General features: G+C 43.5%; 1 protein-coding gene across 3 annotated transcripts in view; it reads right to left on the reverse strand.

Annotated features, from left to right (window-relative positions):
* Positions 1–757: 757 nt before the first annotated feature.
* Positions 758–26,405, reverse strand: part of suz12b (SUZ12 polycomb repressive complex 2 subunit b) — a 95,909-nt gene continuing 70,261 nt past the window's right edge. For all 3 annotated transcript variants that reach the window (XM_068058552.1, XM_068058555.1, XM_068058554.1), the window contains 10 exons: positions 25,952–26,183; positions 23,354–23,456; positions 19,423–19,528; positions 18,881–19,058; positions 9,533–9,621; positions 7,828–7,971; positions 6,630–6,787; positions 4,895–5,093; positions 3,738–3,817; positions 758–2,090 (listed from right to left, as the gene is read on the reverse strand). In XM_068058552.1, the coding sequence (XP_067914653.1) occupies positions 1,745–2,090; positions 3,738–3,817; positions 4,895–5,093; positions 6,630–6,787; positions 7,828–7,971; positions 9,533–9,621; positions 18,881–19,058; positions 19,423–19,528; positions 23,354–23,456; positions 25,952–26,183 (1,635 nt within the window). In that variant the 3' untranslated portion in view covers positions 758–1,744. The remainder of the gene's footprint in view (positions 2,091–3,737; positions 3,818–4,894; positions 5,094–6,629; positions 6,788–7,827; positions 7,972–9,532; positions 9,622–18,880; positions 19,059–19,422; positions 19,529–23,353; positions 23,457–25,951; positions 26,184–26,405) is intronic.

The following is a 26,405-nucleotide window of genomic DNA, read 5'->3' on the forward strand; positions in this document are numbered from 1 at the left end:
TAGCAGCAGGAAAACACACTACAGCACCCAACCCAAAATACAAAAAAAAAATCTAATTTACATGTGCACAGCATTAGCAGATCAAAGCCACAGACAAGATATGCGCAGGCTACACAGACACTCAAGAAAAAGGGAAGAACACGTTTAAAACGATTCACAGAAATGCATACTGTTACAGCTGGAAAAAGTCAGTGACTCAAGTGGGATATAAAAAAATCCATAGTTCAAAGTAATATTGGTTAAACAGCAGCCCCTTCCCCATCCCCCTCATTTTAAATAAGTTTTTTTTTTAAAAAAAAGAAAAATACGCACACTTTATGGAAGTTTTAAAAATAAACACCCGAGGTGAAAATGTCACTCGGCCCACAGTGCTACTGAGTTTAAAAACCTGCATTCCTGGTACTGCACCAGTAGTGAAAAATCGCTTTCCATTGGAAAAAAAACTGTAAACATTTACATTACTCCGAAATGTGTTCTACCTGCACAAACGACTATGTGTTCTAACGTGGCACAATACTGCGTAAAATACATACCTTCCAGCCGTCTCCTTTTTTTTTAGTGTCTCCTGCAATAAATACCCTGTGTGTTGGTGACAGGAAAATAAAAAGTGTCTCAGAATATTGCATAAAGAGATTAGTAATTATTCCTGGCCCAGCCTTGCTGTGCATTTCCACACCCACAACACTGCCCCCTTCTTCCCACCGCTCCCCCCCTCCCCAGGAATGACAGCACCACTGCTCAAGCTACCCACCCCAACCCCTCCCTTGTATACACTTTTACCAAAGTTTCTGTCGCTAAGACAGTCGTGATAATGTATCAGAACAAAGCACTGATGAAACACAGCAAAAAGAGCACAACCCCTCCTACGCCATAAAAAAAGCAGCATCGCAGATGAAGCACATCAGCCATGTACGCACGAAGTCTGGCTAGACAGTAAGCAGAAAGCAACAAATACACCCACCTGCCAGTAAGAAGACACTAGCTTTAAGAGAGGTGTGTGGGTAAAGAGGGAGAGAGGGTCGAGAGGTCATCATAAAACAGAATATAAAGACACTTTAAAAAAAAAGTCCTTCCAAACAGGAACAGGGAAGTGCTACTCCTGTGTCACAAGGAGATCAAGACCGAGAGATATATATACACGCAAACTTCATCCACTATTAAAATTGCACTTTTTTTTAACAAAAGGTTTTTGTTACACTCATGGTTTTATATAGCATACTTCACCTAAAGTACATGCTTTTTTAAAAAATGGAGAATGTAAAGTGAAACCCTATCCTTTGAGATTTCTGACAAAAAACTTGAAAGATTTTAAAACAATACAATGTTTTTTTAAACTGCCAATGTGGATGTTATGAGAAAGATTTGGTTTTGTAGCCAAAATAAGTCTTCTAGAAAGAATGATTAGCACAAAAAACATCTGCAGTTAGCTGAACTGTGCTTGTTCAGTTTACTGTGATGAATGCAATGTTTTTTAAATTGTACTCCATCAGCTAAATTAATTCAACACCAACATTTACAAGAATAAAGAATCTTAATACAACACTGTTGTCTTGGTTCACTGTTATTGATTAGCCCAGTGTCAATTTGGAGCTTCTGTAGATTTCAGCTGCGTCACTTATGGAACAATCTTGTTTTGCCCCTTCTCTCCTCAGTGACTACCCACTGTGTCCAGTAAGGGAGAGGGGTGGGGGGCTGTGGGGCAAAGGGGTGGGGGTTAAGAGGAGATTAGGTGAATGATTTAGTTTCAGAGCTTGTTCCTTTTGCTCTGTTTGGTGATGCCCGAGGAGAGACTGTCAGTGCTTGAATTTCTGTCTCTCGTGCCTGTACCACTGTCTTCACTGTTCGGCCGACTCTCGTCCGTGGGCTCTTGTCTCAGTTTTAAAGCAGAGTAATCTCTTTGCAGCTTCTGTTGCAGCTCACTGAGCCTGGCCATTACTTTATCTATGGTGTTTAAATTAATCAAGTTGAAGTCGTGCATGCTAACTAAATGAAGCAGAAAGTTCCGACAGAGGTTTTTCTCAACTATTCTTGGTCCACATGTCTCTACAAAGAGCAGGCAGGATTGATGCATCTGATTGTCAGCAATGAACCTGCAGAGAGTAATGAGAGCCTGTTAATATATACTGCCTTACAAGTCTTAGAGTTCCTATATACATCCAACGTAGTTACGCAGAGAGAAAACAGGCAAGCTCCACTCCACTCAACTGAATCAAGAGGTGCACTTTCTAGCAGGGGTAATTGCTTGCTATCCCCTCTCGACTGCAGGGACGTGGAATTCAACTGTAGCACCAAGTGCTGAGCTGGCTGAGATCAGCTAATACGGCACAGACCAGAGATGGAACCTTGGACATTCTGGCTTTTATATCCAGTACCACAGAAGGGAGTGAGTTTACTTATCAGAGTTGAAAGGATGCTGTTCAAACTATTGTTCAAGTGTGTCAGTGCTTGTGAAAACAGAACAGGCAGGTGTATTGTAGGTTAATGAAGTAACAATCACAACTAAAGTGCCAGCTTGGCTCAGTTAGTAGCACTCTCACTTCGATTAGGTGGCTGTGGGTTGAAATCTCACTCTAGGACTACAGCAGACAAGTCTGGGCTGACACTACAGCAGAAAAGTATCAGTGGTTTAGCTCTTTGGATAAGACATTAAATTGAGATCCTGTCTGTTTGTTGTGAAGGGTCAACTGGATATTACCAGCCCAGTACCACAACTCTGGGAGCAAGGGGTTTTCCAGCGGTTCAGGCCAACATTCCTCCCTCAACCATTAGCAACAGCAGATTAATCATTCAGCTCATGTGTACTGTTTGAGGGGCCACACCGTTAATGCCCAGAGTGTTCCTCTTGGCCTGCAATCACATTTCTGGTTTTGGAAAAAAAAAAGCACTTAATTCAAGTGCGCGCCAGTATTCTGCCGAACACGAAAGCCCATTTTGCGCAAAGCAAGATCACATAAACAGCAAATCTAACAAGTGACCAGTTCAGGTGATTGGATGGTGGTCGAGGGTACAAGAAGATCTCTGTGCTCTTCAATAAAGTATCATGGAATCTTACACATCCACCTGAAAAGGCTCAACATTTCATCTGAAAGATGAAGGGAACGTCATCCCACTGAAAATTCCCATCACTCGGTTTACTCTAGGGACCGGCAGTGAACTGACCAAAAATCCTCCAAGTAATTATTAAATTTGCATGGGAGTGCACAACGCAAAAAATGGTAGCTTTATAAGTTATTTCGATATTATGATTGCTATTCCAGTGCAGTTCATTTCCTTAGCCAAAATGTAATTCGATAGTGGGACATAGGAGCTGCAGATACTCCCATCCAACAGGAGCATTTTCCATCTTGTTCCTGTCTCTCCACGCTCCTCCAAATCAGGAATTGATCCAATTCCTCTTTGAATGTTTCAAATTAGGCACTTTTTACTGCAAAGAAGTAGTCCAGTCCTCAAGTTGGTGGCTAAAAGTGAAATTCGCAGTTTAACTTATTAAACTTAATTTTTAAGACGACCTGGGTTAGCACAAAATCAATTTCCACATTGTTATTTGTTGAAGTTACTTTTTTGAAAGTTACCAATAGGGTAATTCCATCATTGGGTTTTTTGAACATTAAAGAACTCAAGTTGCATCCATATCAGCAGTCGATGAATTTACTGCCGACTTCAGAAAGTACCACCTCAATACTGTATCTTACAGCAAGCAGACTACCCAGTGGAGCGTAAAAAGATCCAAAAGTTACCCGTGCTTCATAACGTGCAGGTTCCACAGTTTCATCACTTCCTTCTCTCCTTCATTAACATCAGTGAACTCATCGATTTGCTACAGTAAAAGTAAATCAGAAAGCTCAAACATCAATTCAAATTTTTCTGGATAACATGCCTGATGCCAGCATAACAAGACAATGTCCTTGGAAAATAAATATAACAACAGTATAAACCAATATGAAATTGTACTGTGATTGGTTTTACAATACCACTAAACTGAGTACATTGAAGTTAGCATAATACGGGCGGCACAGTGGTTAGCACCGCAGCCTCACAGCTCCAGCAACCCGGGTTCGGTTCTGGGTGCTGCCTGTGTGGAGTTTGTAAGTTCTCCCTGTGACTGGGTTTCTGCTGGGTGCTTTGGTTTCCTCCCACAGCCGAAGACTCGCAGGTTGATTGGGCAATTTACAATGGCCAATTTACCTGAGTGTAGGTAGGCGGTAGGAGAATTGTGGGGATGTGGTAGGGAATGTGGGATTAATGTAGGATTAGTATAAATGGGTGGTTGATGGTCGGCACAGACTCGGTGGGCCGAAGGGCCTGTTTCAGTGCTGTATCTCTCTATGACTCTATAAAAAGGTTTATATTGCAGAAGCTCAATCGATTGCTTGCAGCATCACTTGCAGTAGAGCCACAGACAATTAAGATCTCAGACTCAGTTCCCAGTCCATGCCAAGTTAACTGAACTCATGAAGATCACGCAATTGGAGCCAGAGGGAGTCATGTGGAGCTTCTGCAGTTGAATGTTTGGCATTGAACCCTTCAGGGATGCTGACTGACGACAGGATCAGTGAGAGTTGTGATTCTGTTCTTCACCACAACCCCAAAACAAGACCAAATGCAAATCTGGCACAAAGAATGGCCACATGGATTGAGGTGTCAGCATCAACCGACCCGCTCCTCAACATGAGTCACCATGTTCAAGAGGGGGAGGAGGGAAATTGGACCGGGTGGGGGAAACGGGGGTCATTTTCTTGCCAGACATTCAACAAAGGACCAAAACCAACTTGCAATCTCAGTAGCCCCTCAACACCACCACACCCCCCACCCCCCCCCCCATACCCCCGAAAAGCAAATTTTAATTTTTAGATGGCAGTATTTTGATGGAGGAAATGAAGTATCAAACACTAACTGTAATGGTTTTCTCTCTCAGCCACTCTGGGTCCTTTTCATCCTCACTGTCCACATCCATCTCCTGTGGCCTGAGGGGAAGGCAAGTGTCACTATGGAAATAAAGGCGATTGTGACCGCTGATATAGGTCCGTTGTTGTTCCACTTCCCCATCTTCAGACTCCAAGAACTCAGAGAGACTGGGTTTAGTACGTTTTGGTCTTAAAAAAATAAAATTAGGAAAAGATTTGAATGCAATGGCTTTCATGGATATCTCCCAATCTATACACAGATTAAATGCTCTATACCCACAGGCAAACAAGTACTTTCCCCCGAAATACATGCATAAAGATATTCATACATTTGCTCATTTTTATTGCTGACCAGTGTATCAGGTGTTCTACAATGCAACAGAAGCAACCTATTTTCTGCCTCCTTCTCTTGAAGCTACCCAATTCCTAGAGAACTGGGGGCTAAATGTAGCCCAGGATTGGAGGTGCTAATCTTAGCACTCCACTTGCTGCTTGCGAGATCCATTAACACAGCAGGGACTATCCATCGAACCTGGGACCTTCTGCTCTGTATGGCTTAATATTACACCAGACAGTGCCTCAAAACAGGCCAATGGAAGCTTCCGAAGTAGCCGCTGCGGCAGCAGCCCAATGACAGTAAACTGATGCACCCAAATGTCAATTGAAGGTTCACACCAACGAGTTCCTAACTCAGCTGGGCCAACAAGACTATGGGTGCAGTATGCTTCTCTTGCCAACACAAAATATGGTTATTCCCAGGTCAAGCCCCAGGTTAATCCTGAATGCTTCAAGGTGACTATGACACTTGGTGGGATTAAAGAAGAAAGGCCTCAATAACCTCGCCATTTAAATTTACATTCTTAAATTTTACTCATCATTTGCACTATTGCGCTCCTCTTCCATCCCAGTGCTTTAGTTGATCACACTGGAGTTTGTCAGTAATTTGCTAGGAAAATATTCGCAATTTCCCCACCCTGACTTAGTTTATACCAGTATGGCTCAAGGGTCACTTCCAGCTCAAGAGACCAAAGAGCAGGCCTCCTTTGACAGCACCTTCCAAACCCGCAACCTCTACCACCTAGAAGGATAAGGGCAGCAAACGCACGGGAACACCACAACCTGCAAATTCCCCTCCAAGTCACACATCATCCTGACTTGGAAATATATCGCTGTCCCTTCACTGTCACTGGGTCAAAAACCTGGAACTCCCTCCCTAACAACACTGTGGGTGTACTTACACCAGATGGACTGTAGCAGTTCAAGAAGGCAGCTCACTACCACTTTCTCAAGGGGAATTAGGGATGGGCAACAAATGCTGGCCTTGCCAGTGACACTCTCACCCCATGAAATAAAAAAGAAAAATATAATTGCAATTATATTTTTATGTATTGCTTTGTCCTATTGCAGTTTTCTTAGCACTATTATTTCACTGCTGGATGATTCCTAAAGGAGAACACCAAGAGCCACTAGTGTCCACAGCTAGAGAGATAGCATATTAATGGGACTGTGTATGCCACCCTCAAGGCTCCATGGCATGTAACCAAGTCACTTACATAGAAAGTCTGAACATGCCAATGGTCACATGGCAATGCAGCTCCTCAGTCAGCTGGACAGAAGATTAAATAGGAAATCAGCTCGAATATAAAAATGAAAAATTTACTGTTGAACCTCTGCAGCAACTTATGCGTGTCCGTCTGAACTACAAGGGCATTTATATGTCATTACCTGCAGACTAAGATGTGAGTCACTGGTGTCCTTTTCACAGGACCATTGCGGCTAAAGGCAAACCCAGGCTGGGAGTGAATATCCTGAGGATTTCCTGCATAGGAGCCATCATAACACTCATTGATAGATACGTCTATCCTAGCACCTTTAGGATGAGGCTGCAGAGAAAAAAAAATGCAGAGCTCCATGAAACATCATTAGTCATGAAGAATGCGACAGAACAGTTAAGCAAGCATTGTAGCGCTGGAAGTCAGAAGCAGGCTTCAGGAGTAATGGGCAGCTGTAGAACTAACACATACTACATTGAGCAACCACTACTTTAAAAGCCATCCCGCACCTATAAACAGACCTGACTCAGATATTGGCAATATGCAGTCTCCATGCCAAGTGGCATCCAACATTATTTATCTGTCAGTGTCTACAGAGCAATTTAATCTAGTTTCGAAGTTGGCCAATTAAAAAGTAACTGAAGTAAATTTAGCAAATCCCATATCAAGTTACAGCCATTTCAAAGCTGATCTTTCACATTCCTACACAATGGGGAATTCAGATTATACCATTTTTGTCTTTGAACAAAAAGCACATTGGCTAGCAAGAAGTTACCAGATTTGTAAACTGCAAGAAAGTAGCATTTTCAATCCTATTCCCAACAAGAATTCATGGCATCAATAAATCTGGATTTTCAAAAAATAATCGGGGACTATTTTTTAAAAAAAGTTCATGGGATGCAAGCATCACTGGCAAACCCAACATTGGTTGCTCATCCTTATCTGCCCTTGGGAAGGTGGTGGTGAGCTCCCTTCTTGAACCGCTGCAATCCATGTGGTGTAGGTACACCCACAGTGTTGTCAGGGAGTTCTGCCAGGATTTTAACCCAGTGACTGTGAACAAATGGTATGTCCGTTTGGGTAAAGGCAACTGAGATTCCAGGCTGGATTCCAGGCCTATGCAGGGTCATTTGATCAGAGTGGTCAGTGTGCTACAAATGCCAATGTTCCTCAGAATGCTTCCCTACAGTAAAGTATTCTCCAGTCAAACACCCATCTGGGTTTAATCATGTTACGTCTCGGATGAGGTGATCACAAGGTGTGCAGTGAAAGAGGAAAGGAAGAAATCTTGCAACGGAAGAATTGACAACACTGACTACTCTCAGCTAGCTGGGAGTTCCCTTTAAGAGGCTTCAATAAAGACCACACACCACGTAATTGAAGATAAATCTGCTATGGCAAAGCTTGAGGTGTTTAAGCAGGCTGTACAGCTTCCGACAGTTCAGCGTGCACCAAGGACAATGCAAGTCATCTCTGGCTTCAGTTTGCTGGCGTGTATTGTTGTTATAAAGAAACTGCGAAAATAAATTCAAATAGTTAAAAGAACTTGGAAAACATTTTTTGCTTTAAATGTGACTTGTCACACATCATGACTGACAACATATCAGCTGGGTGTCTGGAAGCCACTAACTAGAAAAATCTAAAGCTTTATTTATAGCTAACACATGGCAATTTGTTTAAACCTACCTGTCTGGTAGTTAGATAATTAATGACAAATTAAATGACTCCCATTTTTCCTCCAATATAAATACATTACAGTAGATAGAAACCTCAAATTGCTAGATTTAGATAAGTCTAGTTAACTAGGTCTGGGCAGAGTGAATCAATGAAAAATGAATGACTAAGTAAATATGAACTGAATCATCTAAAATGTAACTAAAGGGCTTTGCCAGATCAGTCTGCACCATGTCAGCAGGCCACTGAAGTATTATCATTAGCCTATTGGTGAGCAGTTTTAAGTACACCTGTGACGGCAATCCCTCGACATAAAAGAGTTTTGGTCCACTTTTAGTCTGGGTGCTTAACGCAGTTTGGGGTGAAAGGTCAGTACAGAATGTTATTTAAAAATAAAGATTGTTTAGTTGTCTTTGACAAATCAGTTCCCAGTTAGAATTTTTTTTTAAACTCAATTTTTTTTTTTAAAAAGCACTGAATAGGCATAGAGTGTGTGCAGAAAAGATTCACAAGAATGGTTCCACGGTAAAGAACTTCAGTCACGTAGATAGATTGGAGAAGTTGGGATGGTCTTCCTTAGAGAAGGTTGAAAGATTTGATAGAGGTGTTCAAAATCATGAGGGGTCTGGACACAGTAGTTAGGGAGAAACTGTTTCCGTCCATGGAAAGATGAGAACCAGAGGATATTGATTTAAGGTGCAAAAAGCAGCCAATAGCGACATGAAGAAAAACTTTTTACACAATCAGTGGTTAGGATCTGGAATGCACTGCCTGTGTCTGTGGTGGAGGCAGGTTCAATCGAGGCATTTAAGAGGGAATTGGATTGTTATCGGAAAAGGAAGGAGGTGCAAGGATACGGGTAGAAGCAGGGGAGTGGCACTAGGAAAACTGCCCTTTCGGAGAGCCAGCGCAGATACAACAGGCCAAGTAGCCTCCTTCTGTGCTGCAACAATTCTGTGAATTGAGCAATAATTAAAAGACAATGATAAAACTTAAATAGTTTTAAAATTTAACCGTTTGGAAATTACTACAAAGGCACCATAATTATTCAGAACTGCTTTGAGCCTTATTAAAAGAAATCAAATACCAGTTTGGGTCTCAATAAGCTTAATATGAAGGCAGAGAGAGAGCTGGTTACTAAGGACACGTTACCCCCAAGACAGGTTATATTACAATGAAGCTGAATATTTGTGAATGAATTTAGTTTCTTACATGATCTGTGTGAATTAATTTTGTTGGCAGAATGAGGTTTAAAAATGTACAATTAACACTCCGACCTCCAAGAACCATACCCCACATGGAATGCAACAGAATGGATTATGTCCAAGCATTTCAGCTCATCTGTGGCTCAAACCCATTTCCCCAGCAAGCAGCCTTAGGGCATGACAAACACAACTGTACCTGATAAAATATCCTTAATTTCTGTCGTGGTTCCACTGAAACTTGCTCCTTTTTAGTTTGAAGTTCAGTTGTCAGAGAATCTTTTACAGCTGTGTGTTTAAAAAAAGTATTCATTTCAATTTTTCATTCACGCTCCCCATGATTCACACTTGTTCTCACTGCTGCTAGACTGTCCCAACTGGGTTGGCTGATTTCTAAACGTAAATATCTGGTCTAGGTTTTGTTTTAAAAACCAATTCTCAGTCGGGTTTCTTCAACAGTGATAAAGTTATGCAACCAGTTCTTTAGTCTCAGCTTTCAAACAAGACATAAAACATACACCTGCGCTCAGGTTGGTGTAAAAGATCCCATGGAACTAATCAAAGAGCAGGAATGTTCTCCCTAGTATCCTGGCCAATATTTACCCTTCAAACATCAAAAAAAAAGAGATCCGATTGTTTATTTCACTGCTGAATCAGAGACCTAGCTGTGCATAAACTGGCTCCCTTGCTTCCGACATTACAAAAAGCATTTCATTTAATAAAGTGCTTTGGGACATCCTGAGATCATGAAAGGTGCGATATAAATGCAAGCTCTTCAAGACCTTGCTAGCAAAGTAATTATGAAAGTTTACTAAGACTCCTAAAGAAAGCCATTTGGAAGTTGCACCTCAGCCTGGTTTTCAGCACACAGCAGAGAAAAAACAAAAAACGTATTTATTGGTATAAACTGGTCATCTTCATACAGGCCATAAGGATGGGAAATGGAAATATAATTGGTGCAGCAAATGATGTTTAGGTTGGGGCTACAGCAGATTGTAGAAGGAACTTTGTTCACTATTTAAAAAATAGGCCTGCCTCAAGAGAATATTTTTAAAACTGTCTCCAAAAAAAAATGGTATGGACATTGAGTGAAAAATCGCCTGTTCAAGACTCACTCCAGGACTTGACGTAATCCTGGCTCATACTTCTGATTCAGTGCTCCCTCAATACTGTACTGAGGAGAGACATTAAACTGCAGTCCTGTAAACCCTCAAGTAAACGTAAAAGAATGAAAAGCAGGGGTGCTCTTCTCATGTCCTGGCAAACATTTATCCCTCAACCAACATCGCCAAAATAGATCAACTTGTCGTTTGTCTCACTGCTATTTGTGGGGCGATACTGTGCATAAATTGGCCATGTTTGCCAACGTAACACTGCTTAATGCACTTCAAAAGTATTTTAGTGGCAGTGAGACAACAGGCAAAAGATGTGAAAGGTGTCAGAACAGATCCGCAGTTATATTTCTTTAAAATTCCCACCAGTAGCCATTTGGCAATTTGAATCAAGTTTTTTTTAAAATTCTGGAATTTAAAAGCTGGTGTCCACGAAGCTGAAGGATTATTGTTGTAAAACCCACCTGGTTCACTAATGTCCTTTAAGGAAGCAAACCTGCCATGCTTACCCAGTCTGGGTCTATGTGGCTCCAGTCTTGCACCAACATGGTTGGCTTAACTGCCTTTCAAGTGGCCAAATGAGCCACTCAGTTGTAGCAAATCGACATAACGCATCCCACCACCAGTTTATTAGGAAAACTAGGGATGGCCAATCAATGCCAGCCTCACCAGTGCTGACAACAGCTAAAGTATGATTTTTATTAAAATATATTCAGTCTACCAGACTGATCCCTGGGATGGCGGGACTAACATATGAGGAGAGATTGAGTCGGTTAAGATTATATTCGCTGGAGTTCAGAAGAGTGAGGGGGGGGGATCTCATAGAAACCTATAAAATTCTAACAGGACTTGACAGGGTATATGCAGGAAGGATGGTATGTTGCCTCCCAGGTGCACGGGTCAGGGATGTCTCAGATCGGCTGCAGAACATTCTGAAGGGGGAGGGTGAACAGCCAGTTGTCGTTGTGCACATAGGCACCAATGATATAGGTAAAAAAACGGGATGAGGTCCTACAAGCAGAATTTAGGGAGTTAGGAGCCAAGTTAAAAAGTAGGACCTCAGAGGTAGTAATCTCAGGATTGCTACCAGTGCCACGTGATAGTCAGAGTAGAAATGAAAGAATAGTCAGGATGAATGCGTGGCTTGAGAGATGGTGCAGGAGGGAGGGGTTCAGATTTTTGGGACATTGGGACCGGTTCTGGGGGAGGTGGGACTATTACAAATTGGACGGTCTACACCTGGGCCGGACTGGAACCAATGTCCTTGGGGGTGCTTTTGCTAACGCTGTTGGGGAGGGTTTAAACTAATGTGGCAGGGGGATGGGAACCAAATGAGGTCAGTGGAGAGTAAGGATGTAGTAACTAAAGCCTGTAAGGAACTAGATAATGAAGTCAGCGTGACTAAAGGAAAGAGTAGGCAGGGAGCAGATGATGAAAGGGACTGGTGGTCTGAGCTGTATTTGTTTTAATGCAAGAAGTGTAATAGGTAAGGCAGAACAACTTAGGGCTTGGATTAGTACCTGGGAGTATGATGTTATTGCTATTACTGAGACTTGGTTGAGGGAAGGGCATGATTGGCAACTAAATATCCCAGGATACCGATGCTTCAGGCGGGACAGAAAGGGAGGTAAAAGGGGTGGAGGAGTTGCATTACTGGTCAAAGTGGATATCACAGCTGTGCTGAAGGAAGGCACTATGGAGGACTCGAGCTGTGAGGCAATATGGGCAGAACTCAGAAATAGGAAGGGTGCGGTAACAATGTTGGGGCTGTACTACAGGCCTCCCAACAGCGAGCGTGAGATAGAGCTACAAATATGTAAACAGATTATGGAAAGCTGCAGGAGCAACAGGGTGGTGGTGATAGGAGATTTTAATTTTCCCAACATTGACTGGGATTCACTTAGTGTTAGAGGTCTAGATGGAGCAGAATTTGTAGGGAGCATCCAGCAGGGTTTTCTAGAGCAGTATGTAAATAGTCCAACTCGGGAAGGGGCCATACTGGACCTGGTGTTGGGGAATGAGCCGGGCCAGGTGGTTGACGTTTCAGTAGGGGACTACTTTGGGAATAGTGATCACAATTCCGTAAGTTTTAGAATACTCATGGACAAAGACGAGAGTGGTCCTAAAGGAAGAGTGCTAAATTGGGGGAAGGCCAACTATACCAAAAGTCAGAGAAAATGGGTGAGATTCTAAATGAGTACTTTGCATCGGTATTCACCGAGGAGAGGGACATGACGGATGTTGAGGTTAGGGACAGATGTTTGATTACTCTAGGTCAAATCGGCATAAGGAGGGAGGAAGTGTTGGTATTCTAAAAGGCATTAAGGTGGACAAGTCCCCCAGGTCCGGATGGGATCTATCCCAGGTTACTGAGGGAAGCGAGAGGGGGAATAGTTGGGGCCTTAACAGATAGCTTTGCAACTTCCTTAAACACGGGTGAGGTCCCGGAGGACTGGAGAATTGCTAATGTTGTCCCCTTGTTTAAGAAGGGTAGCAAGGATAATCCAGGTAATTATAGACTGGTGAGCCTGACGTCAGTGGTAGGGAAGCTGCTGGAGAAGATACTGAGGGATAGGATCTATTCCCATCTGCAAGAAAATGGGCTTATCAGTGATAGGCAACATGGTTTTGTGCAGGGAAGGTCATGTCTTACCAACTTAATAGAGTTCTTTGAGGAAGTGACAAAGTTGGTTGATGAGGGAAGGGCTGTAGATGTCGTATACATGGACTTCAGTAAGGCATTTGATAAGGTTCCCCATGGTAGGCTGATGGAGAAAGTGAAGGCGCATGGGGTCCAAGGTGTACTAGCTAGATGGATAAAGAACTGGCTGGGCAACAGGAGACAGAGAGTAGCAGTGGAAGGGAGTTTCTCAAAATGGAGACGTGTGACCAGTGGTGTTCCACAGGGATCCGTGCTGGGACCACTGTTGTTTGTGATATACATAAATGATTTGGAGGAAAGTATAGGTGGTCTGATTAGCAAGTTTGCAGACGACACTAAGATTGGTGGAGTAGCAGATAGTGAAGGGGACTGTCAGAGAATACAGCAGAATATAGATAGACTGGAGAGTTGGGCAGAGAAATGGCAGATGGAGTTCAATCAGGGCAAATGCGAGGTGATGCATTTTGGAAGATCCAATTCAAGAGTGAACTATACAGTAAATGGAAAAGTCCTGGGGAAAATTGATGTACAGAGAGATTTGGGTGTTCAGGTCCATTGTTCCCTGAAGGTGGCAACGCAGGTCAATAGAGTGGTCAAGAAGGCATACGGCATGCTTTCCTTCATCGGACGGGGTATTGAGTACAAGAGTTGGCAGGTCATGTTACAGTTGTATAGGACTTTGGTTCGGCCACATTTGGAATACTGCGTGCAGTTCTGGTCGCCACATTACCAAAAGGATGTGGATGCTTTGGAGAGGGTGCAGAGGAGGTTCACCAGGATGTTGCCTGGTATGGAGGGCGCTAGCTATGAAGAGAGGTTGAGTAGATTAGGATTATTTTCATTAGAAAGACGGAGGTTGAGGGGGGACCTGATTGAGGTGTACAAAATCATGAGAGGTATAGACAGGTTGGATAGCAAGAAGCTTTTTCCCCCAGAGTGGGGGATTCAATTACTAGGGGTCACGAGTTCAAAGTGAAAGGGGAAAAGTTTAGGGGGGATATGCGTGGAAAGTTCTTTACGCAGAGGGTGGTGAGTGCCTGGAACGCGTTGCCAGCGGAAGTGGTAGATTCGGGCACGATAGCGTCTTTTAAGATGTATCTAGACAGATACATGAATGGGCAGGAAGTAAAGAGATACACACCCTTAGAAAATAGGCGACAGGTTTAGATAGAAGATTTGGATCGGCGTAGGCTTGGAGGGCCGAATGGCCTGTTCCTGTGCTGTAATTTTCTTTGTTCTTTGATGTTCCCGATGGTGGGGGAGTCCAGAAACAGGGGTCATGGTCTCAGGATACGGGGTAAACCTTTCAGGACTGAGATGAGGAGAAATTTCTTCACCCAGAGAGTGGTGAGCCTGTGGAATTCACTACCACAGAAAGCAGTTGAGGCCAAAACATTGTATGTTTTCAAGAAGGAGTTAGATATAGCTCTTGGGTCTAAAGGGATCAAAGGGTATGGGGCGAAAGCAGGAACAGGTTACTGAGTTGGATGATCAGCCATGATCATAATGAATGGCGGAGCAGGCTCGAAGTGCCAAATGGCCTACTCCTGCTCCTATTTTCTATGTCTTCTGTGTTTCTATGGTGAGGGAGCAAGTCCTTTCTTTCCGGCAGAGTACTGAAAGAGGAACAGGAGTAGGTCATTCAGCCCATCAAGCCTGTTGCACCTTTTCTTTACTAATTTTTTTTTATATAGTAAGTAGTGGTTTTTTGAGAATCAAGGTCCCTGGTGTAAATAATCTCAAATTTTTGAGTAATTTAAGGGAGTAAGTTGAAGGGTAAGTCATGGTAGGTCAGCTCGGCAGCGTGGAGTGCTCCTCCTGCGCAACATGGGAAGTCAGAGATACTTCCAGTGTCCAGGCTGAAGATGTGTGCAGGAAGTATCTCCAGCTGCAGCTACTCGAAATCTGCATTTCGGATCTGGGGCGGCAGCTGTAGACAGTATGGAGCATCCGCAAGGCGGAGATCATCGTGGAAAGCACGTACAGGGAGGTGGTCACACCGCAGGTAAAGACTGCTCAGGCAGAAAGGGAATGACTGCCAGGCAGAGTAGAAGAGCTAGGCAGGTAGTGCTGGAGTCCCCTGGGTCCATCTCCCTATCTAACAGATTTTCTGCTTTGAATACTGTTGAGGGAGATAGCTTCTCAGGGGAATGCAGCAAAAGCCAAGTCTGTGGCACCACAGGTGGCTCAGCTGCACAGGAGGAGAAAGAGTGGGAGAGCTACAGTGATAGAATCCCCTATCATAAGGGGTACAGACAGACGTTTCTGTGGCCACAAACGTGACTCCGGGATGGTATGTTGCCTCCCTGATGCTCGGGTCAAGGATGTCACGGAGTGGCTGCAGACCGTTCTGAAGGGGGCAGGTGAACAGGCAGAGGTCGTGGTTCACATTGGTACTAACGATATAGGTAGAAAGAGGGAGGAGATCCTGCAACAAGAATTTAGGGAGCTAGGTAGATTAAAAAGCAGGACCTCAAAGGTTGTAATCTCTGGATTGCTCCCGATGCCATGTGCTAGTGAGTATAGGAATAGGAGGATACAGCAGATGAATGCGTGGCTGAAGACATGGTGCAGGAGGGAGGGCTTTAGTTTCCTGCATCACTGGGTCTGTTTCTGGCAAAGGTGGGACCTGTACAAGTTGGACGGGTGGTGCCTGAACCGGAACAGGACCAACATCCTTGCAGGGAGGTTTACTAGTGCTGTTGGTGGGGGGTGGGGGTGGGCATTTAAACTAATATGGCAGGGGGGATGGGATAGAGTGGACGTACAGTAGGGGGTGATGCACAGCCAAATATAGAAAAGAAATTAAGTCAGTCTGGAAGGCAGAGCAAATATAGACCTGTTAAAGCACAAGTGAATAATGCAAGCCTGGACTGCATCTATTTTAACGCAAGGCGTCTTACAAGTAAGGCAGATGAATTGAGGACATTGATTAACACATGGGAATATGATATGATTGCTATCACAGAGACATGGTTGAGGGAAGGGCGGGACTGGCAGCTCAATATTCTAGGATATAGAATCTTCAGGTGTGATGGTGGGTGGGGGGGGTGCAGGTGTAAAAAAAAAAGAGGTGGCATTGCATTGTTGATCAAGGGGTCAATTACTGCAGTAAGGAGATTATCTCAGAAGGCTCCTGAAATGAGGCCATATGGGTAGAACCTAAAAACAAAAAGGGAGCAATCACTTGGTTGGGAGTGTACTACAGGCCTCCAAATAGTCAAGCAAAGATAGAGCAGCAGATATGTCGGCAAATCTCAGAGGTGTAAAAATAATAGGGTAATAATAGTAGGGGATTTCAACTTCCCCAATATTATCTGGGATAGTCTTAGTGCAAAAGGATTAAAGGGGGCAGAATTCTTAAAGTGCATATTGGAGAGCTTTTTGAGCCAGCACGTAGCACTGGACCTAATCCTAAGGAATGAGACAGGACAAGTGGTAGAAGTGTCAGTGGGGAAGCATTTCAGGGATAATGACCATAACACTAAGATTTAAGGTAGTTATGGAAAAGGACAAAGATGGACCGGAAATAAAGGTACTGAATTGGGGGAAGGCCAATTTCAATTTGATAAAACAGGATCTGGCTAAAGTGGACTGGGAGCAGCTACTTGTAGGAAAGTCGACATCAGACCAGTGGGAGTCATTCAAAAAGGAAAGTGTGTGTTCAGGGCCAACATGTTGCCGTAAAGGTGAAGGGTAGGACCAACAAGTCCAAGAAACCCTGGATGTCAGGGGATATGGTGTCATAGCGGATTGGATAAGGAAAAAAAAGGAGGCTTATGGCAGATTCAAAGGGCTGAAAACAGCAGAAGTCCTAGAATATAGAAAGTGTAGGGGGGTACTTAAAGTAAGAGAGCAAAAAGGGGTATGAAAAAACACTGGTGGGCAAGATAAAGGAAAATCCCAAGGCGTTTTATAAATATATTAAGGGCAAGTGGATAACCAAGGAAACAGTAGGGCCCATTAAGGACCAAAGTGGCAATGTGTGTGTAGAGCCGAAGGATGTAGGTGAGGTTTTAAATGATTACTTTTCATCTGTGTTCACTATGGAGAAGGACGATGTAGGTGTAGAGATCAGGGAGGAGGACTGTGATATACTCGAACAAATTAGCATTGAAGGGGAGAAGGTAATAGCGGTTTTAGCGGGCTTAAAAGTGGATAAATCCCCAGGCCCAGATGAGATGTATCCCAGGCTGTTATGTGAGGCAAGGGAAGGAGATAGCAGGGGCTCTGCTACAAATTTTCAAATCCTCTCTGGCCACAGGAGAGGTGCCAGAGGACTGGAAGACAGCAAATGTGGTACCATTATTCAAGAAGGGTAGCAGGGATAAAGCAGATAATTACAGGCCAGCGAGTCTATCAGTAGTGGGGAGAGTATTGGAAAAAAAAATTCTGAGGGACAGGATTAATCTCCACTTGGAGAGGCAGGGATTAATCAAGGATAGTCAGCATGGCTTTGTCAGGGAGAGATCATGTCTAACAAACTTGACTGAATTTTTCGAGGAGGTGACTAGATGTGTCAATGAGGGTAAAGCTGTTCTTGTAGTCTACATGGACTTCAGTAAGGCTTTTGATAAGGTCCCGCATGGGAGGTTGGGCAAGAAGGCAAGAGCCCATGGGATCCAGGACAATTTGGCAAATTGGATCCAAAATTGGTTTAGTGGCAGAAGTCTGAGGGTGATGGTCGAGGGTTGTTTTTGCGATTGGAAGCCTGTGACCAGTAGTGTACCACAGGGTTCAGTGCTCGAATCCTTGCTGTTTGTAGTGTACATTAATGATTCAGGCGTGAATAATAGGAGGTATTATTAGTAAGCTCGCAGATGACATGAAAATTGGTGTCATCATAAATAGTGAGGAGGAAAGCCTTAGATTACAGGACGATATACATCAGCTGGTAAGATGGTCAGAGCAGTGGCAAATGGAATTTAATCCTGAGAAGTGTGAGGTGATGCATTTTGGGAGGACAACAAGACAAGGGAATATACAATGGATGGTAGGACCCGAGGAAGTACGGAGGGTCAGAGGGATCTTGGTGTACTTGTCCATAGATCACTGAAGGCAGCAGCACAGGTAGATAAGGTGGTTAGGAAGGCATTTGGGATAATTGCCTTTATTAGCCAAGACACAAAATGTAAGAGCAGGGAGTTTATGATGGAACTGTATCAAACGCGAGTTACTGTGTACAGTTCTGGGCACCACACTATAGGAAGGATGCGATTGCACTGGAGAGGGTGCAGAGGAGATTCACCAGGATGTTGCCTGGGCTGGAGCACTTCCGCTATGAAGAGAGACTGAAAAGGCTAGGGTTGTTTTCCTTAGAGTGGTGAAGGCTGAGGGGAGACATGATTGAGGTATACAAAATTATGAGGGGCATTGATAGGGTAGATAGGAAGAAACTTTTTCCCTTAGCAGAGGTGTCAATAACCAGGGGGCATAGATATAAGGTAAGGTGCAGGAGGTTTAGAGGTCTTGAGGTCCAGGAACCCTCACAAAATTTAATAAGTATTTAGATAAGTACTTAAAACGCCATAGCATACAAGGCTATGGTCCAAGTGCTGGAAAATGGGATTAGAATAGATAGGTGCTTGATGACCGGCACGGACACGATGGGCCCGTTTCTGTGCCATATGACTATGACCATTTGAGTCAGACCATGTTCGATCTGTAACCCAATGGCTAATTACAGCTGACGGACAGGATCGAAAATGGGGGCCTTACAGACCGAAAAGCAGTACATTTCGCAGTGTGCCTTATGTTTGTTGGTGGTTCTCACCGAGGGTCTGTGCTGGTTTCACCGAGTTGAGCTTGGTCTCTGCAGCTGTGGTATCTGTATTGCGAGTTGCAAGAGGCTTAGCAACTGGAGCTGTGGATCTATCCGCTGCATCTCCCGTCCATCTAAGGGTGAACTGGAGTGTAGGACCCTGAGAAAAGGTTTCAAAAGGAGGTAACCGCTGTAAAATATAAAGCAAGACATGAATTAGAGCAAACCCATACTTTTGACACGATCACTGTTGCTAAATTTCAAAATAGTGACTGGCAGAGTCACAGATATCAGAACAGAAACCAGGGGGTAGATTTTCAACTTGCCGCCTGGGTGTAAAACTGGTGTTGCGAGTTAGTGTGCCAACAATGGAAATGAAAAAAAGCCAAACAGTTTCTGTAACAAGCAGCTGATATGAAATGCCAGTGTTAAATTGAAAATTTAACAGTCAAAAGCCATCGGTTGGTCACAGCAAAGTGTTTCAATGCACCTGGAAAACACCAATTCAGCACTGCAACATACTGAGGTGAAATGACTGGGGGGTAAATACACACCTTCCCATCCAGAATGGTTTCCCATGTTGCTCTTTTCTTGCTGACAGGGCATTCATCCATTTCCTGCATGGCTACTTCATACTCCCCATCAAGGAGCTGCAACCGCCTGTAAATCAACACTGCATTCGATAAGGTGCCAAACAAAAGGTTAATACGCAAGATAAGGGCGCATGGAGTTGGAGATAATATATTACCATGGATGGAGGATTGTTTATCGGATAGGAAGCAGAGAATAGGGATAAACGGACATTTTCAAGTTGGCAGGCTGACTAGTGGAGTGCCGCAAGGATCAGTGCTGGGGCCTCAGCTATTAACAATATGAATTAAATGACTTAAGGAAAGAGTGGTGCAGTTGGTAGCACTCTTGAACCCAGAGCCATGTGACTCAGGCAAGCCCCACTCCAAGGCTTGAGAACAAAAATCAAGGCCGACACTCCACAGTGCAGCACTGAGGGTGAGGCAACCCCAACAGAAAACCTCTATTGACAATATACCTTGCCAGTGCATTAGAATACAACAGAAATCCCTGAGGAGGACCACATCCTACAGTGGATGAACACAATGGTGATGATTAATGACTTGGACAATGAGACAAAGAGTAATGCATCTAGACTTTGCTAACAAAACAAAACTAGGGGGGTGGGAATGCAAGTTGTTAGAAGGACCAGAGGCTGCAAAGAGATATAGACGGATTAAGTGAGTGGGAAACAAGGTGGTAGATGGAGTGTAATGCGCGAGGTTATTCATTTTGGTAGCAAGAATAGAAAAGCAGATTTTTTTCTTGTAGAAGGCGTGAATCTTTTAAATGTTGATGTTCAGAGAAACTTGAATGTACTCACAGAAGGAGCACAAGGTTAGCATGCAGGTACAGCAAGCAATTACAAAAGCAAATGGCATGCTGGCCTTTATTTCAAGGGGATTGGAATACAAGAATAAGGAAGTCTTGTTATAATTGTATAGGGCTTTGGCGAGACCACACCTGGAGTACTGTGCACAATTTTGGTCTCCATATCTAAGTATATACTTGCATTGGAGGCAGTACAGCAGAGGTTCACTAGATTGTTCCTGGAATGAAAGGGCTGTCGTATGATGAGGGGCTGAGTAAATTGGGCCTTCACTCACTGGGTGATGTTCAGAAGAATGAGAGGTGATCTCATTGAAAGATTCTGTAGAGGCTTTGACAGGGTAGCCACAGACAGGTTGTTTCCCCTGGCTGGGAAGCTAGGATAGAGTGGTGCAGCCTCAGGATAAGGGGTCGATCATTTAGGACGGAGATGAGTAGAAATTTCTTCACTCGGGGGTTGTGAATCTTCGGAATTCTCTACGCCAGAGGGTAGCAGATGCTCCATCGTTGTGTATATACAAGACTGAAATCAAGAGATTTTTGATCTCTCAGGGAGTCAAAGATACGGGGAGGGGGCAGGAAAGTCGAGCTGAGGTAGATCAGCCATGACAGAGCAGGTTCGAGGGATGGTCTACTCCTGTTCCTATTTATGTTCTTATATTAGATTCAGATACCACCAACTGCCTGCACAAAACCTGGTTACCTGACAGTGATTAGTGAGCAGCGTTCCAGAGACATGGGTCAAGATGGAAAACTCCAACTTCCAACAAATTGGATTTTAAAACTCACTTAAAAATACAGTGCTCTAATGTAGAGGACCCATGCTCAAATCAAACTCAGTTCTCTACTGATGCATGCTCACACCATGAACAATTCGATAATCACACCAAGTAAATGCATTGATTGTGGGCAGGGTGGGGGTTAAGAATGCAGAATTTCTGTTGATTGGGATGCTCTAAATACCCAATACTGCATAGGGAGATCTGGAGACCATCTAATCAGTTTCATACCCAATGGAGGGACAACTGCGTAAACAGGTGGAAAATTTCCCTCCCTGTAGCTATTCTTTGTTCCCTTTGCACTGCACAGTCAGACATAGTCTGTCCTTGTTGTCAATAGATTAGTAACTTAAAAAAATGATTTTGGCAAAAAAAAATGCCTGAGTAATGACAAACATTTTTGAAAAATCATAAAAGGCATCAAAAAGAGCAGACTTGCAATTACCAAACTTTAGAGCTACCTTCTCTCCAATTGAGAATCCCGCATTTCAATAGAACTTCAAGGGAGATGCTTTTGTTTAAACATGTGAAACCTAAACTGAATTTGCATTCACTGGGAACAGCCTGCTATATTAGAATTATGTACCACGGCAGAAGGTGGAATTTGTGTTCAATGAATAAATCTGTAATTAAAAATCTACTCTAATGATGGCCATGAAACCATGGCCGATTGTCGTAGAAACCCATCTGGTTCACTAATGTCTTTTAGGGAAGGAAATCTACTGTTCTTACCTGGTCTGGCCTACATAAGACTTCAGACCCACAGCAATGTGGTTGACTCTTAACTGCCCTCTGAAATGGCCTAGCAAGCCACTCAGTGGTATCAAATTGCACAGTGGCGCAGTGGTTAGCACCGCAGCCTCACAGCTCCAGGGACCCCGGTTCGATTCTGGGTACTGCCTGTGCGGAGTTTGCAAGTTCTCCTTGTGTCTGCGTGGGTTTTCGCCGGGTGCTCCGGTTTCCTCCCACATCCAAAAGACTTGCAGGTGATAGGTAAATTGGCCGTTGTAAATTGCCCCTAGTGTAGGGAGGTGATAGGGAATATGGGATTACTGTAGGGTTAGTATAAATGGGTGGTTGTTGGTCGGCACAGACTCGGTGGGCCGAAGGGCCTGTTTCAGTGCTGTATCTCTAAATAAAAATAAAATAAATTAACAGCACTGTAGGTGTACCAACCCCCAATGGACTGCAGCAGTTCAAAAGGCAGCTCACAACCACCTTCTCAAGGGCAATTAGGGATGGGCAATAAATGCTGTCCTAGCCAAAGATGCCCACATCCCATGAATGAATAAAAACAAACTTGTAAATGTGATATATCACGATAAATGCACATTTTTTTCTATTATTAACATGAGCATTATTAACAATTTAAAAAATTAAAGATTACAGAATCATAGAAAGTTTACGGCACAGAAAGAGACCACTTGGCCCATCGTGTCTGTGCCAGCCGAGAAACAAGCCAGCCAGCCTACTCCCACCTTCCAGCATTTGGTCCGTAGCCCTGCAGGTTACGGCACTTGAGGTGCATACCCAGACTCCTTTTAAACGAGTTGAGGGTTTCTGTCTCTACTACCCTTTTAGGGTGAGTGTTCCAGACCCCCACCAACATCAGTGAAAAAATTGTTCCTCATCTCCCCTCTAATCTTTCTACCAATCACTTTAGATCTATGCTCCCTAGTCACGGACCTTTTAACCAATTAAAACTTCTCCACCTCCCCACCACCTTGTCTGCCTCTGACTCTCTCACTTTTACTAAGTCATTGTTTTGCGAGGCAATATACGGGGCAATCTCCTCCACAAAATTTGTCACTGCCAGGAAGCCCCCAGCCCTCAACCTTGGCAATCGGCAGCCGAACAATCTGGCAACCCAAGAGCAAGTGCCCCTCTGATTAACTACTCTAACAGGACATCAAAGACCAGGAAATCATTTGCAGATTGAAGACAAATCCTACCCTGACTACTCTGCAGCACTCCTGAATAATAAACTACAAACTGACAGAGGTCACTACTTCGACATGCAAGCACAGCTGAGGCTGATCCAGTGTTCATCCAGGAGCAACGCGCACATTCCCACAGACCAGAAAACCTGGTCGACTTCCCTCTCCCTGGCTCAGGGTTCAACCATCACCCCTGTGCAGATTGGCAAATTCAGCGATGTTTTGTATTTCTGCACAAACCTTACTTGCCAAGCCAGACCACCACTTTGGAACAGAAATTATCCTTTATTGATGTAGAAGAAAACAATGTATACATACACAAATACACCTCTCACCAGTAAACCATACTGAAAACTTGGCAGTGTTCTTACCTATTCTTATCAAAGACAGTCATCTGAGCTACGAAGGTTTTCTCCCCATCATCTTTGTGTGACGAATTGCGCTTTCGCCTACTAGGCAGCTCATCTGTTACTTCTAAAAAAAAAAGAACTACAGATATCAGGACTGGTGATGTTAGTTATCATTCTGCAGTAAGATCAGGTTACCAGCAGCACACAGATACATTAGCTTCTAAGCACGTGCACAACTATATTCAACTGTATGGAAACTGACTGCATTACACCACAATGCTGGCTGCAAATTTAAACCCATTTAACTCAAAACATATTTGACATCCCATTTTCCAGGAGCTACCTTTTGTTAATGGTTCTTTGTGCCACACTTGCACCTCAACAAGAACTAGTTTATAACTGGTTCCGAAGAGTATTGCTGAAAATAGAGACATGCCATCTTGCACTCATCAGGACAAATCACAAGAATACCAATGTAAAGGAAAGCAACAACTTTACACTGTATGAGAAGAGTGCGCTGATTGGTTGGCAAGTGGACTCTGATTGGTAGAGGCATTACCATGGAGAATGCACCAGTTTATGGTGAGTGACACGAGAAATCATTGGCGGATAGGATCAAGGAAAACCCTAAGGCTTTCTATAGGTATATCAGGAATAAAAAAATGACTAGAGTTAGACTAGGGCCAATTAAGGATAGTAGTGGGAAGTTGTGTGTGGAATCAGAGGAGATAGGGGAAGCGTTAAATGAATATTTTTTGTCAGTATTTACAGTAGAGAAAGAAAATGTTGTCGAGGAGAATACTGAGATTCAGACTACTAGGCTAGATGGGATTGAGGTTCACAAGGAGGTGGTGTTAGCAATTTTGGAAAGTGTGAAAATAGATAAGTCCCCTGGGCCAGATGGGATTTATCCTAGGATTCTCTGGGAAGCCAGGGAGGAGATTGCAGAGCCTTTGTCCTTGATTTTTATGTCGTCATTGTCGACAGGAATAGTGCCGGAAGACTGGAGGATAGCAAATGTCGTCCCCTTGTTCAAGAAGGGGAGTAGAGACAGCCCTGGTAATTATAGACCTGTGAGCCTTACTTCGGTTGTGGGTAAAATGTTGGAAAAGGTTATAAGAGACAGGATTTATAATCATCTTGAAAAGAATAAGTTCATTAGCGATAGTCAGCACGGTTTTGTGACGGGTAGGTCGTGCCTCACAAACCTTATTGAGTTTTTCGAGAAGGTGACCAAACAGGTGGATGAGGGTAAAGCAGTGGATGTGGTGTACATGGATTTCAGTAAGGCGTTTGATAAGGTTCCCCACGGTAGGCTATTGCAGAAAATACGGAAGTATGGGGTTGAAGGTGATTTTGAAATTGGCTAGCTGAAAGAAGACAGAGGGTGGTGGTTGATGGCAAATGTTCATCCTGGAGTTTAGTTACTAGTGGTGTACCGCAAGGATCTGTTTTGGGGCCACTGCTGTTTGTCATTTTTATAATTGACCTGGAAGAGGGTGTAGAAGGGTGGGTTAGTAAATTTGCGGATGACACGAAGGTCGGTGGAGTTGTGGATAGTGCCGAAGGATGTTGTAGGCTGCAGAGCTGAGGCGGAGAGATAGCAAATGGAGTTTAATGCGGAAAAGTGTGAGGTGATTCACTTTGGAAGGAGTAACAGGAATGCAGAGTACTGGGCTAATGGGAAGATTCTTGGTAGTGTAGATGAACAGAGAGATCTTGGTGTCCAGGTACATAAATCCCTGAAGGTTGCTACCCAGGTTGATAGGGCTGTTAAGAAGGCATATGGTGTGTTAGCTTTTATTAGTAGGGGGATCGAGTTTCTGAGCCACAAGGTCATGCTGCAGCTGTACAAAACTCTGGTGAGACCGCACCTGGAGTATTGCGTGCAGTTCTGGTCACCGCATTATAGGAAGGATGTGGAAGCTTTGGAAAGGGTGCAGAGGAGATTTACTAGGATGTTGCCTGGTATGGAGGGAAGGTCTTACGAGGAAAGGCTGAGAGACTTGAGGTTGTTTTCGTTAGAGAGAAGGAGGAGAAGAGGTGACTTAATAGAGACATATAAGATAATCAGAGGGCTGGACAGGGTGGATAGTGAGAGCCTTTTTCCTCGGATGGTGATGGCAAACACGAGGGGACATAGCTTTAAGTTGAGGGGTGCTAGATATAGGACAGATGTCAGAGGTAGTTTCTTTACTCAGAGAGTAGTAAGGGCGTGGAACGCCCCGCCTGCAACAGTAGTAGACTCGCCAACTTTAAGGGCATTTAAGTGGTCATTGGATAGACATATGGATGAAAATGGAATAGTGTAGGTCAGATGGTTTCACAGGTCGGCGCAACATCGAGGGTCGAAGGGCCTGTACTGCGCTGTAATGTTCTAATTCTAATTCTAAATGTATAAGCAGAATGATGTAATTTAGTACAGACAGAAACCTTAAAATTTCAATTTAAAGACATTAAAATTTCTAAACACTGTCAACATTTTATACTCATTTTCTTTTAGTTCTATATGCATCAGTAAAGACTTCAGATTTCAAACTTTACAAAGCTCTATGATAATTATTTAGTAGAGTTTCAGCTGGAATATCCCACCCCAACCTCATGATGAACCAAACTTACCGATATTTTCATTAATCTCCCCATTAGTCAGTCCATTCACTTCCCTCCTGCCTGGACGGGTCACTCTGAACAGCAATGAATAGGATTTTACCATATGGCTGTTGCTAGGCTCAAACTCGTTGCTAGGGACTGCGAGGGAAGGACAATTGCCTGGTTTGGATTGGCTGTTGTCTGGGTTCAAAGGCACCTGCTTTTTACCTGTAGGCACTTGCTTGATAGGGCAACTAACATCCTTGGAAAAAAAAGTGAACATGTTAGTAAAGTATCTGAAAAGAAAATAAAGGTATACAGGCGCCAGGAAGGAAAAACTGCATCATGTCTTGCTTTATGAAACTGCATATTAGATCAACAATTTTAACAAGTCTTTTTTTACTACATTACTATTCAAGGAGAATCAACCAAACTCTCAACTATCTGATGCTAAACACACTGTTACCAAGGACAAAACCATAGG

Source organism: Heterodontus francisci, chromosome 26 (genome assembly GCF_036365525.1).
Source record: "Heterodontus francisci isolate sHetFra1 chromosome 26, sHetFra1.hap1, whole genome shotgun sequence".
Lineage (NCBI taxonomy): Eukaryota > Metazoa > Chordata > Chondrichthyes > Heterodontiformes > Heterodontidae > Heterodontus > Heterodontus francisci.